The sequence below is a fragment of the Sturnira hondurensis genome, unplaced genomic scaffold, assembly GCF_014824575.4.
Source record: "Sturnira hondurensis isolate 20B ecotype Veracruz unplaced genomic scaffold, ASM1482457v3 Scaffold0010128, whole genome shotgun sequence".
In the NCBI taxonomy this organism is placed as follows: domain Eukaryota; kingdom Metazoa; phylum Chordata; class Mammalia; order Chiroptera; family Phyllostomidae; genus Sturnira; species Sturnira hondurensis.
This window is the reverse complement of record NW_028082759.1, coordinates 8,278,538-8,293,639: the sequence shown is the minus strand read 5'-3', so window position 1 is coordinate 8,293,639 and position 15,102 is coordinate 8,278,538. Positions and strand designations below refer to the sequence as shown.

The window sequence follows — 15,102 nt, the reverse complement described above, 5'->3', positions numbered from 1 at the left end:
AAGAACAGAAAAAGGTACAAGAAACCAGTGCAAGTTGTCAGTCTGGTCATTAGTAGGGGAGTAACTTGGTCGAAGAACGTCTCAACTGCAAGTGGACTGCTTTGTCCGGCCAGGCCCGGCGTGACTCATCGGGGAACCCCCACGTTGCTGGGAGGCCCTTCCGTGGCTGCACAGGTGCCGCCGCGTCACCTGCACCGCGCTTATGTGTAGTGCAGTGGGCGGAATGGCAAACAGCACCAGAAAAATGTAACGGAAGCTCTGACTTTTTTCTAAGTGTATATCCGTAGGCAAGTATAATACCTAATGAATATAATAATTCCCATCACATCTTTCTTCCCTCAACACCCCACCAATAATTAATTCTTCCTGTATGTCTGCCACTGTGCTCTGAGCTTCCATATGATGACAAAGGGGTTAAATATGACAATGCACATGCAAGTATTCTGCAAACAATAATACACTGTCATCCATTTTTCCGTGCCCCAGGCCATGATGTCATACAGTTTTAGCACATTATAAATGGCAGTCAGTGTAAAATAAATCCACAGCAGCAACTATGATGTGAGGAACTGTCTTTCTAACTGGCAAAGTACATTATGGGCATGTAAAAGGAAACAATGTTTCTTAGACACTAACGTGCCTATGAATGCCAGGGAGTCTTAAAATGCAGTCTCTAATTCAGAAGGGATGGGCTGAACATGAACTTCCACATTTTTAACAACCCTCTGAGTGATTCTGATGCTGCCGGGCTGATGACTACACTTGGTTTTGGAGGGCACGGTGGGGAGAGCTCTCCACATGAAAGCTCCCACGTGACGGAAGCAGTGTGGAGGGCCCCCAGTTTCGGCCGAGTGCAATGCTGAGGGCGCTCTGAAAGGTCGTGCTCCCCAGCGTTTGAGCCTTACATTCGGTGCTCCAACAAGAGGAATCAAATGGAGTGTTTTCTTTGGACTGCACATGCACCTATCAGAAACTGCTCCATGTAGGCTAAGAAACCAAATTCTCAAGACCATATTTTCCTCAACCTGACTTACCAAATTAGTTTAAGTCTTTATTTTTTTTCCTTCCTTTTAAACACTTCTACAGGTCTCCTGGACGTACCAAGGCCTCTGCCACTTTGAATACGACAGTGTACAATCAATAGGTTTTAGGTGGTAAGAAAAAAGAAGATCCGTACAGTACTTCACACACAAATGAGCAAAGCTGCTTCTAAGAATAAAGGAAAAGTCACAACCTCAAAAAGATCCACATAGAGTAGACACTGCCCTGCTCACCACAGCTCTCGCTGTTCAGGAAAAGAGGCAACAGGAAAGAAAAGTCCCTCGTGCAAGTTAATGGTGTGGCCTGCGGTTCAATGCTGGCAGCAGGCTTTCCTGAGCACCGAATCTGAGCTCCGGACACAAACTACGTCGTAGGTCTTTTCTCAGCCACAAGAACAACTCTCGGCAAAGCAAAACTGTGTCGTCTACAGACCAAGCTAAAATGCCTGGTGTAGGAAGCCAGCTACCAACAGCCATACTGAACAGTTCCCATTCTACTACTGCCTGAACAAATGAAACAAAACACAGGCACACACACAATTTCTCTGGTTTCTTCATTAAAACTATGTTTTTTAAAATTAAAAATACAGAGACACTGTGATGAGCAGCCACCCTAAACACAATACATGGGGAAGCTACTCTAAATCATTATGCTAAATCAGATCTGAGTACTCCCTCATAATTCAAGCTAGTTTAAATCAATCTACTTATCGACCTGTCTGTGAGTATTTTTACTGGGGTTTACAAAAGTACAATGAAACAAAAAGGTTGGCCACATACAGTTTTAGCTCTAAGATGATTTTAGGCAGGACAGACTATACGCAGAGCCACATAGTAGGTAAATCGTCTCTTACCAAGGAGTGCAGACTTCCTCCAGTATCCATCTCTTACTTCAATGTAGTCATACCAGCACAAACTGCTTTTGTATAAGTCCATGGTGGTAAAATTCAAGACAATCTGCAAAACGGAGTGAAACAACACAGAGAGTAAAACTGACTGCACCTGCTCCTGGAGATTGGATTCCTGGAGGTCAGGAAGCCAGCGCTCCCCTGAAAACAAACAGATGCTGGTTTTCTTTTCCTAACTTAGTATTCGTCTAGCATTTTTTTCTTCATAAATACCGCAAAAAACCAATTTCCTCATTCTCATTAACATTCAACAATATAAAAGCACAACACTTCAGCAACTAAACCCAAGTTTCTGTCAATTCGACCAACTGTGAAACAAACAGAAACCTTTATTCATATAGCTGATTTTGAATTCTCCAAGATAAACATGGCTTAAGCTGTGAAAAATTCTGATTTCACCATAAATGTCTTCTTTTAAAGAATTTTATTTCAAAGACGACCAGTCAGACATATACAATCACTTTAAAAATAGCCACCATGTGCCATATTTCTAGAACATAATGTTATTGTGTGTGTTGAAATCTTTTGAGAACAGCTCTAGATCTGAATTTGCCCGTGTAACTGTAATCAAAGGCAGATGTCATTATGCTTCTCTAGATCCAAGGATATATATATTCAAAGGCCCTTCGAGTTAGATCTTGTACACGCCCCTTTATTCTTACTTTGTTTGGAAAGGATGCTGCTTTTTGTGAAGATAATTCAAGAACAGCTCTTGGAAAGATAACTTTCTCATTGCTTTATTAAAAGACTGTACATTTCAAATAATTAACTCTTTTACTTCGTTACACGAAAAAGAGAGCCAAACTAATGAGACATCCACCTACCTGCTGAAACAATTCACTCAGAAAATATTTTTTATATTCCAAAGCTTATTCTAACTCTATTCTGCTTAAAAGAGCCCAAATGATTAAGGTATATAGCGAACCTGTTCTTTATTCCCAAAACTGAAATAGACCTTAGCTAAAAGCAACAAATTATAAATATTTAAAATGTTTCTAATATAAAACTATACTTTGTAACAATACTTAAATAATCCTTTTATGATGATATAAAAATCTAGATATGAGAACTCTCAAAGAATGACTAAAAAATAGAAAGAAAAAGAAAAAATATATCGATTAATCCTGAATCCATATTCTAGATATTATTATCATTTTTGCATTAGGAAACATATACCTCTCCCCTTTCTTGATTATTTAAATGAAAGTTAAGTACTATAGCAAATCAATCTTTAACTAGCTTACTTTGTCTCAGAATAAAGATATGGCATAGCAATATTTCTTATGGCACCTTATATCTCAACAGCAATAATGTATATCATTGCTATACATTGCTAATGTATAGCAATGATATACATTAAATTGTACACCAAAGTTGCTTATAACTGCATATGTAAATAGTTGTTTTACAGAGACAGGAACTAAGAATTTATCTAACTATAATGAGAGACCATCATACCTTATAATGGCATTAACATTTCACCTTTGAATTCAATGTATCTCAATTCCTTTAAATGTGCTTTCTAGATTACAAAGAGATGAAATCTACCAAGGATGTAAAAATACAGACACTTTTTAAAATGTAATACAGAAGATATGGCATAATTTGGTTTTAATAAAATGGTTCATTTGTTTTTATCTACCTTATTTATAGTGTTTTTTCCTTTGTTTTTCTTCTCCTTCACCTAATTTCATCATTTCATATATTCCCAAAAATGTTTACAAAAATTTCCAAAATAACCAAGGACAAAGGACTTATCACTTTCTTTCTTTTTCAGTAATCCTCAAGAGCTGATTATCAAAATACATAATTTCTGAACTCTTTTTCTGAAGATCCCAATCTGTTTTCCCTTCCATCTCTGAATACCAATGCAATATTAAGTTATTCTTGGGACATAATTGGGAAATAACGTGCGGGTTTTCTCCTTAACTTTGTATTTACTTTCCATCTGCTACTTAAATGGGGAATACTACCAGTGTCTGACATTAAGTTTTATTTGCATGTATATTCTCCTTATAGCAATCACCAGGATTGCAACTCTGTATGATCATGCAAGAATTCACTTATTCCAGCAGAGCACAGACCCAGCCATGGGTAGACCCCAAGGCTTATTTTGTGGCTTCCCTCTTAGATTTAAAGGGGAATTTTTTAATAGTGTGCAAATAATTTCAACTTCCTTCTCAATGAAGAAAAAAATCAGCTAAACTGAAACTATGTATATCATCAAATTTTATTCAGAATTGAAACAATGTGTTTGGATTGCTAACAAATAGTTAATATTTGAAGTCTGGAACACACACATGCACACACACATTTGGAAAAGGAATAACTCTAAACAGAAAAGTTTCCTATCTTGTTTTTAATCTTCTATTTTAAACGCCAAGCACCATGGAGAAACAAAACTGGCCTACTTTAATAAAAAACACAGAGTCCTTTAGAAGCAGAAAATGTAATAAAGATTAGGTTTTCTAAAAATCAAATCTTAGGGCTCTGATGTAGAAGTAAAATGCTAGCCTTTGACTAAGGATGCAAACAGGATCCATACTTGAATTACAAATGATAAACACTGGAAAATGCTTGTTTGTTTTATGTAATGCTATTGTATGTAAATATGGTTTTTTTTTCACAGAATGGCAAAATAAAAACTACTAAGCACAACCATATAGATGTTTTATTTATAACAGGTATTACCATTTATCAATTTAAAATGAGCCATAATTCCCTCGTGCCAGAGGAAGATACAGGGAACAAGCCTAAGATTTGTTTTTGGTCATCTTTCTGTGAAGTTAAATTGATGCAGTTGCCGTGGAGTTTGCTTATTAAACACTTTGTTTTGCAGTGGTGCAGAGTGAAGGACACTAAAGAAAGATCATCTATTTATGGACTGAATGTCTGCAAGTCTCCAGAGAAAGACATGTCAATGAACTGTCAACATAACAAAGGCATCACTGACTACCTCAGCTAATTCCACGAGCACCACAGAAAGACCAAGCAGAACAACACTGACAGCCTATAGTCCTGAGGATGGGGAAGATGCTACAAACCTTGTCAATTAGATTAATATTATTAAATAGCTCTTTCAAAAGGGATATTAGAATCAAAAGCAGTAAATGAAATAGACTTCTGGGCTCCAGCCAGAAAGAAGCTTGGACAAGTCTATAAGCTCTTTAGGGAAACTACAGTTCTTTTCTCAGAAATGAGACAAGGAGAAGAACAGGGGTAAGTAACCTAGACCCCAGGGGCCAAATCCGGGCTGTAGCCAGTTTTTGTAAAAGTTTTCTTGGAACCATTTCTTTACATCTTGTCTAGGTCTGATTTTGAGAAACAATGGTAGAATTGAGTATCTGAAAGAGACAGTATAGCCTGCAGAGCTAAAAATATTTACTGTATATCCTTTCCAGAAAAATATGCCAATTCCTGGCATAATAATTAATCATTAAAGTTTTGTTCAGCTCTGGCTGGATCGTGCTTAAGGAAAAAGCTTGCATCTTCTCCTACAACCAGAAGCCATTTGTGACTGGGAGGCAGAAAGCCTGTGTTAAAGTTCCAGCGTCTCAGCAGTTAGTTGACTCCACATTTCTGAGGTTGAATGAACTTTCTCACTGTGAAATGGAGGCCATCATATCAAGCTGATCTCCACAGAATTAAATCAGAAGGATCTAACTAGATAATGTGTAGGAAACACTAATAATCTGAAGCATTGTTAAGATTCTCATATATTATTATTTCCAAGCTACATATCCAGACATTCTTTCCAATATAAATGCTGAAAACAGTTACTTGTTATGAAATACAAGTATTAGTCCAATTTAGTTAATCCAACTATACCAGGAAACATAAAAATATTGGCTTAAATATTAAAATTTCCTGGGAAAATCAACAGGTCAACATACAGGATTCTTACTTTAAAATCTACAGAAGAACGGCCTTGGTTCAAGTCCCTGGCTTACAACAGACTAGCTGTGTGACTCCGGTAGATCCGCAGTTCCATCAGGGATTAATTGTATGGTAGGCAAAAAAACAGGAGTTGAATCATGCTATAAAAAATAATTTTTCTGCATACATGTATATGATAGTATCTGGATTGTGACATTTGGCCTTATCATTGCCAATTACTCACAGGGACATTTCTGTATACCTCCCTTTCCTCAACGCCCCTCCAACCTTCTGGCTAATCCATTGCAATGTCTATAAATGATACTCTGCAATGCTGCTAAAAATGTTCTCCTCCTTCCTCTTCAGTCACTGCTCTCCACGTTTCTCCGCACCAAGTGCACCAGCTCCAAGATCTGAGCTCTCTTATCTTTCTGCAAATCCATGACAAGTTGTATTTTGCTTTCTTCAATTATTTTCCAAAGATCATCTATTATATTACTAGGCCTTGTCCTTGATATAGCTGCATAAGATTCTTGATAGCAAAGATTTCTTTCACATACCAGAAGGCACATTTTAGGAGTCAACAACTTGTCTATACAGCAATTGCTAAATTTAAGCAGTACCTTTGGCAATATAAACATTGTATTGTAAACGGACTCCATATGTGTAAACCATTACATGAGTGGTTAACAAGATGGTTTTTTTTTACAAAATGAAAGTAGTCAAATGATAGCTTTCAAATGGGTTACACAGGAAAAGAAAAAAACATGTGAACTATATTCAATGCCTAAGAAATCTACCCTTGTTAAAAGGTCCATCAGTTCTGAGGGATGGAAAAATCGATATTGTATGCTTTTATCAGCTGAACACAGCTACGTTCTCAGGTGCACGTTCTGGACTGTTACCAGCATGCACTGTGCAATGTCAAGAAGAGCCTCAGGTTGGACAGGAATCTGTCTGTACCTTGGCAGGCTCATTCTGACAAAGACATACATGTACACTGATGACGTCGGGGTTTTTTACTGTGGTAAAATACACAAGTAACATAAAATTTACCATTTTAACCATTTTAAGTGTACAGTTCTGTAGTATGCAATATATTCACGTTGTTGTGCAACAATAATCTACTTTTTCAATAATTTCTTCTGTATAGAGTAATATATGCTTACCATAGGTAATAAAAAGAAAAAGAAATGAAACCTATATATTAATCCAACAGGGAGAAATAACCATTATTTTGGTATAGTACTCCTTAATTTTGTCTCTAACATATGAATTTTAAACATTAGATTTTTCATGCTTATGACTTTTAACATACTTATTCAATTTCCCAATTAAAAAAATTCCCCAGAGTGCTGAAAATATAGTACTCAAATGCTTGTCAAAAGGGTGCCATGGTGTTTTAGATAATAATCCACGTGATTATCTTCAGAGACACAGATTTAGTAGCATTCTACAGCATGTTTTATTCCTTCTTAATGACCATAATCTAATAAAGAAATTAACAAATAAGACTTTTTGCTCTTATACTGGCCATTCTGTATGTTTTCTGTAGAATACAATAATCTTTTAAAATTCACTATACATTTTCTGAACTATTCAGCCTCTTATTTAATGAGTCCAACCAAAATAAAACATAAAGCCACTTATACTAGAAAAATGAACCTCTGTACTTAGATGAGAGGGAGAGAGAACTCTCACTGCAATGAACTACCTTCTCCCCGGGGGTCACGGAGACTCTCCAGATGCAGTGCGTGTAAGAAGGGTAGCCATTTGGAAATCCTGGAGAGGAAAGGTTGCCGTTGGATTCTTGTAGGGTTTCTCCACACGCTGGAATAAAAATAGTAAAAAAAAACCATACATTTGATTTTTTAAAAAGATGATATCCATGTGTCCTAAAAAGGATAACTTCATTCTTTAATTTTACAAAAGGTATGGGTATCATAACTAAAACCTTAAATCTTTTGGTGTTAGACCAGAATATGTATTTGTATTTTATAATAGACTTTTCCTTTCTAAGGGATTTCCTTTTATGTCTCTCTTACCAGAATTTTGCTATACTTAATGAGATCACTAGGGCCTCCTATATAACAAGATTAGGATATAAATAATCTTGCATGCATAAAGTTCCTTTTCACAGACACCTTTGCCATTCGTTCCCAAGTAGCTAGAAGCCAACTTGTAAGTGACCCATATTTTGGTCAGGCCAGTGATACCTAGTTGTAGCTCTGGGACCACAGGAAACATTCTATCAAGATATTCTATGTCAACTGAGGCTAAGCTCAATAGTAAATTCCATTCCAAAGTTGAAAAAGTGAATCTTAAATAGTGACCAATAAATAACCAGTAAGAATGGTTCTAAAATGTCATCACAATGAAAAATTTTCTCCAAATAAGGCCCATGAAAACAGAAAGATAAAAACATTATGGAAGGGCGAAGGACTTGAACAGACACTTCTCCAAGGAGGACATACAGAGGATCTAGAGACACATGAAAAGATGCTCAATATCGCTTGCTATCAGAGAGATGCAAGTTAAAACCACAATGAGATACCACTTTACACCAGTCAGAATGGCCGTCATAAACAAAGCAACAAACAACAAATGTTAGAGAGATTGTGGAGAAAAGGGACCCTTAGTGCACTGTTGGTGGGATTGCAGACTGGTGCAATAGCTATGGAAAACAGAATGAATTTTCTCAAAAAACTAAAAGTAGATTTGCCTTTTGACCTGGTAATTCCACTGCTAGGATTATACCCTAAGAACCCTGAAACACCAATCCAAAAGAACCTATGCACCCCAATGTTCATAGCAGCACAATTTACAATAGCCAAGTGCTGGAAGCAACCTAGATGCCCATCAGTAAATGAATGGGTCAAAAAACTATGGTACATTTACACAATGGAATTCTATGCAACAGAAAGAAAGAAGGAGTTCCTACCCTTTGCAACAGCATGGATGGAACTGGAAAGCATTATGTTAAGTGAAACAAGCCAGCAGTGAAACACAAATACCATGTGATCTCCCCTTTAACAGGAACCTAAACAATAAAACAAACAAGTAAAATATAACCAAAGACACTGAAACAAAGAACAGGCTGATAGTGACCAGAGGGCAAAGGGGAGGGAATTTCAAGGGAATTTTAGGGGAAAGGGGGTAGGGTTTACAGGAACAAATATAAAGGACATATGGACAAAAACTAGGGGGATTGGAAATGGGAAAAAGTTGGGGAGGGATGGGTGGGTGAGCTGGGATGGGAGTAAAAGACAGAAAACTGTACTTGAACAACAATTAAAATAAAATTTAAAAAAAAACATCATGGAAGACTCAAATTTTCCAACAGGATATAGATGTTTATTTATTCTCTCTTTTCTGTTGATCATAAGTACAAATTGCTAGAAAAGCAATTATGTTTTTCTCTTACTAAGCCTGTCTAATTTCTTGGAAGTAATTACCAGTCATCTGAAATCACAAATTATCACCTCCACAGCGTTCGGATCAGTGTGATTGGTATCTCTAGGGCCATTTCAACAAAAACAAAAGCAGAGAGTAATTAGTTCATTGGTTCAGCCGAGGCTAGTGGTCAGAGCCATTCTCCAACGGTGTGAGCTAGGATGCTTTAAGTATCCTTCACTCAAAAACTGCCAGGCATGTTTAAACTTTTACTCAACAGTTTGAAAGAACAGTTCTGTCCCTCTCAAGGTGACTGAAATCAAAACTGAGATATTACCATATTACAGAGCCATAGCTACCAGCAAGCAAACTCTTGTCTCACTAAACCCTCAATAAGTTATAAATGGTTCTGCATATCTTATATGAAGAAAGATGATGACTTTGAAAACACACAATAGAGCTACAAAAACAGCCTGATACAATATAAATGTTTATTTACAAACACTTTAAATTTATTTTGTTATGTTTACACAACAAAAGAAATTTAAAGTAAACAGTAAGCAATGTTTCTCTAATGAATAAGCTTTAGAAAACAAAAATGCTCATGGTCAAAAATATGTAATTCAACATTTTTCATAAGTCATCTATAGGCCTTGACAAATATAATATTATAAGAACCCGCAGAAAAATTAAAATTTGTTAAAATTTATTAATGCAATCAACCTGTTTCTTACTAAAGTCAGTTTAGACACTAGACAGTCATTTTGAAGTTGAGTGTGCTTCAATGAAAAGAACTATAATTCACAGCAGTTTAAATATAAATTCTGCAATGACCAAAAACTTTACTAAGCCACACAGAATACTGGTACTGTACTTCCTAAAGTGGAATAAAAAAAGAAATATATTTAATCTAAAAATATAACAATAATGATATAATGGAAGGAAAACAAGGGACTATAAATGAAAAAAGAATACAGCACATAAATTCAAAAATTTAATAAATATATAGCACCTGCTAATAATTAAGAAGTACAAGCAACAAAAGTCAAATTGTGGCAATTATTGGTTCAGTATCCTCAATAAGAGTGGTTGTCTTGGGCTACTCAACTTCCACTACATAAGATTTTCATCAATATTCCCAGCTATTTGTGGATAAATGCTCAAATGTAAAAAAGAGAAATTTATTATTAAGGAATTAAAGAAAAATTAGCAAGGGAAACTGTGCCAATAACTAAAATGCATAGTCTGTCCATATACTCTGCAAGGTATATGGATGAGAAAAATTTTATGGCATTGTTACGTATTATATCACACAAGTAAGACTCATAAGTTTCAACCTCAGTGTTCTCTTCTACAAAGTGACTATCTTGCTGATAGGTACTTCACAGAGTTGCTTTGTAATGGGCCAAATATTACAATGGCCTAAGTCTTCTTTCTATGCACCTTGTCCACAGATGGGAAAAATGCAGTCTTAATTGTTAGAATGTGTCTTTGAATTATCAAACATAGTTGTATTCAGGAAAAAAGTCTCTAAGAAATATATAAAGTAAGTTATTATCTCTGTACTAATTGAAATTAAAACATAGTTGAGAAGTTAAAGTTCTAGCTCTTTAGGTGGATGACATAATCTTATGTCATCATATGTATAAAACCATAAAGGTTCCACACACACACATAAAAAAACTTGGAATAAACAAATTCAGCAAAACTGCAGGATAGAATAGCTACATATGAAAAAATCAGTTGCATTTCCATACACTAACAACAAATAATCTGAAAAAGAAATAAAGAAAAGAATCCCATTTATAATAGCACCAAGAAGAATAAAAATTTAGGAATAACAACCAGTGAGGCAGAAGATTTGTACACTAAAACCTACAAAACATTGCTAAAAAATGGAAGAAAACCACAAAACATCACTAAAAGAATGAAATAAAACAAAGCAATGGAAATAAATCCTGTCTTCATGGACAGGAAGACCTAATATTGCTAAAATTTCCATACTATCCAATGTGATCTAAAGGTTCAATGCAATCCCTATCAAAGTCCCAATGGCTTTTTTTGCAAAAAAAAAAATGGCAGAAAAAAAGCCTTAAAATTCATATAGAATCACAAACTCTGAATGGCTAAAACAATCTTGAGAAAGAAGATCAAACCTGGAATCTTCATACTTCTAGACTTCAAAACATACTATAAATCTGTGATAATCAAAACAGTATGTCTATCTGTATTGGCATGAGATAGACATACAGACCAATGGGTCAGAACTAAGAGCTAAAATTAACCCAAGCACATACAGTAAAATGATATTCAACAATGATGCCAAGACTACACAATGGAGAAAAGATAGTCTCTTCAACAGATGGTGTTGGGGTAACTAGGTATGCAAATCCAAAAAAATGAACTTAGACCTTTATCTTTCACTGTCCACAAAATGAACACATAACACATATAAAAGGAAGATATCCTCAGAAGCCCCTTTATTTTATGTATCAGTTTATTTTACATTCCGAATTTCACTGTTACTTTACATATTTAATTGAGAATTACTGACAGAATATTAGGGTGGATAACTGATATAAGTACTAACTAGTTACAAGCAATAAGATTATTGGGCTACAGAAAAACAAAATTAAGAAAAAAGTCAAATAAAGATCAGTGATTATATCAAGAGAAGAATTAAATTAAGCAACTTAGAAATAAAAAGATAAACTGATCGATCCCAAGAAGAAGCCTCCCCCAGCAAAGAAAGAGAACAAATTAATCATTTGTGAAAAGAAGAAGATATACTACAACTCATAAACCCCACAGAGTTTCTGTTTCACGAGCAAAATGCAAATTATTGGGATAAAAGGAAGATGAATAATTATGAAGATGACTCATTCTCCACCCCCGTGTGGACACTTTCTGTCCTGACAGTATGTAGGATGCAAGAGATTATGACAGGCAAGTAGCATTAGCTGATGTCCATGAAGATGTCTTAATTCTAGACAGGGTTGGAATCGGTCAAGGACAGGGGATTGGCCTTTGGGGAGCAGTGACCAGGAACCTATCCACTCCCAGTGCTGAGCAGCTCTACCTTTCCCCCCCTGTTCCTTCATGGGCCTATGTGGTCTGGCAATGGATGACGGCCTCTTCTTCTATCAGGAGAGTGGCAAGATTATAAAGGACCATAATCCTTCTTCACATGGCAATGTGCAGGAGACTTTTCTTGCCTGCTCCTAAAAGTGAGAGCAAGTAATGGCAATGAAAACAATCTACACTAAAACTTATCTTCATTGCATCACCTTAAAAACAATACTATATTCCTGTATGAAGCTTCCTCATGACAAGTGTGCACACAAATAGAGTAAGGAACTGATGTTTCAGATACCAATCTAACTTATATTTTTGGCATAAATAAATAGATAAATATAGTAATGAATTACAAGTATTTACCCGTTAGAAAGTCCCACAAAAAACAAGTTTACGTTGTTTTAAGGGAATTAAAAATATACACATTTTTAATGTTGTTCATCTTCTGATAGACAGAAATACATTTTCTCTATTATTGAAGGAGAAGCAACAGTATTCACCACCTGCCTATGAAACACTTGTCCTCTTGGACCCAGCACCTCACTTATCTGAGGCCATAAAAGCCACAGCCTTGGATAACTATGTGTGAACGAGGCCAGTACTCCTTTCAAGATTAAACTCTAAGGACATCTCTGTGAAATGCAGAAATAACAGAACTTTGAGCACAACCTGGTGCAGAGTAAAAAAGTTGGAGTAAAAAGTAGGCAAATACCTCTTATTGACTATTCATTAACAATTTCTAACAATACAGTAAGACAAACTCCAAAGAAGTATGCAGTTTTATAGCCGCTCCTCTCTGTAATAAAACCTAGGCATAACCAGATGTCAACTTATAAATTCTTCTTTTTTCTGTACTGAGGTCCCTGTGTCATCTCATCCCTCGATGTCTGCATCCCCAAAGCCTCACCCACGAGCAGCAGAAAATACAGAGAGAGCACATGAAAAGCACTCCATTGAGGAATGCATGATATTTACCATAAATGTTGTTTAAAAAGTAATTACTACTTGCTAAGCAGTGAATTAAGTCCTGTGCATGTAATAGATTATTTAATCCTTTTAACAACTCTGGTATATAGGTGTTATTATTCCCACTTTATAGACAATAAAACTGAGCTTCAGTGCAGTTAATCACCTTATAAATTCTTACTTTCTTCTTAGGTGCCTCTCAGATAAGACACCCTATTTAGACAGCAACATGTTAATTACAGATCTTTACCACTATTCCATTGACGTACTTGGAGCTACTGTTAAACCTACTGCACCAGTGTAGCTGAGCTGTATTTTGCCAAAACAAGTAAATTTTTAAACAATATCATTAGTGCTCCTATTGTGAGGGAATGAACAACCTTAAATACATAACCATAAAAAGGGCTCAGAACTAACAGCCAGAGAGAGACAGACAGACAGACAGACAGAGAAATGGAAGAGGGGTTACAGTGTCTTATGGGAACAAGGAACAGAAAGAGGGAAAGTAAGAAAAAGTAAGAGAGGGAGTTGACTGGTAAGCACTAAGAAGAGATGATTACTGGAATTAATGGGATGATCACATTGTGAGATACAAAAATGTTGAATCACTGCATTATGCACCTGAAACTAATATAAGATTGAATACCAGCTATATTTAAATAAAACAGTAAAAAACAAAAAAATGCAGTCCAAATCATGCTCAAAGACTTTGAGAACTGAAAGTTAACACATCTTTTTAAAATATATATATTTCTATACTTTAGTTTTCCCTTATTCCATGCAGTTGCATAAGCTGCAGTACAGTGGCTTGTGTTTTATATCACTTTGAAACACATCACTCTCAGTGGTGGTGCCTGAATGAATGTAGTTTTGCCATATAAAACAAAGCAATGTAATATTATTATATTTCAAGTAAGAAAATAGTCCATTTATCCATTTTCATTATTAAAGTCTCAAGTGAAAACTATGTTTACTAATTTTTCCTGTTAATAACTAAAATATTTAAGAGTCACAGGTTGAAAATAAATGCCATGTGTATGATTACTTTTTGATTCCTACTGACTGACTTTGCTACAGCTCAGTGTACAAATGCACCTCAAATGTGCTCTTTAAATATAACGTACGTGCATGTATTTAGAGAGTGATCAAAATGGCTTTTTGTATGGGAACTATCCATTTATCTAGTTGTTATTAATCACCAAATGTTTCCTATAATTTTCTATTTTGAAATTTAAGAAGCATAATTTATCCAATAGTACCAGAAATTAGCCAAGGATCACCCATATCTTTTGTCACAGTGGTGCCAATGGCTTATACATTCAACTTTCCTGTGGAAATTTAGATTCACCAAACAAAAGTACCACATATGTATGTGTATTTTACATACATGCAGGAACAAAAATTGGGAAAAGCTGCCCTGACTGGTGTAGCTCAGTGGATTGAGCGCGGGCCTGTGAAGCAAAGGGTCGCTGGTTCGATTCCCAATCAGGGCACATGCCTGGGTTGCAGGCCAGGTCCCCAGTGGGGGGCATGTGAGAGGCAACCACATATTGATGTTTCTCTCCCACTTTCTCCTTCCTTTCCCCTCTCTCTAAAAATAAATAAATAAAATATTTTTTAAAATTGGGAAAAGCTGTTTTAAGTAAAGTTAAACATGCTGCTTTGATATAAGGCATTTCAAAGGGTTTTGAGTGTACAGTAGGTGAATAGAATACACAGCTTTCCAAATTGGAAGGACACTCTTTCTTTTCTTGGACCAGGAGGACACTAGGTTCTCTTAGAACTTTCTTACTAAGACCTCACAGTAGCTCACTAACAACATGGTTAAAACTTATTTTTTGCAA

At 35.8% G+C, this 15,102-nt stretch overlaps 1 protein-coding gene across 3 annotated transcripts in view; it reads right to left on the bottom strand.

Moving 5' to 3' along the window:
- The window catches only part of TLL1 (tolloid like 1), a 160,947-nt gene that overhangs the window by 47,710 nt on the left and 98,135 nt on the right, over window positions 1-15,102 (bottom strand). For all 3 annotated transcript variants that reach the window (XM_037058344.1, XM_037058345.1, XM_037058347.1), the window contains 2 exons: window positions 7,539-7,654; window positions 1,895-1,997 (listed from right to left, as the gene is read on the bottom strand). In XM_037058344.1, the coding sequence (XP_036914239.1) occupies window positions 1,895-1,997; window positions 7,539-7,654 (219 nt within the window). The remainder of the gene's footprint in view (window positions 1-1,894; window positions 1,998-7,538; window positions 7,655-15,102) is intronic.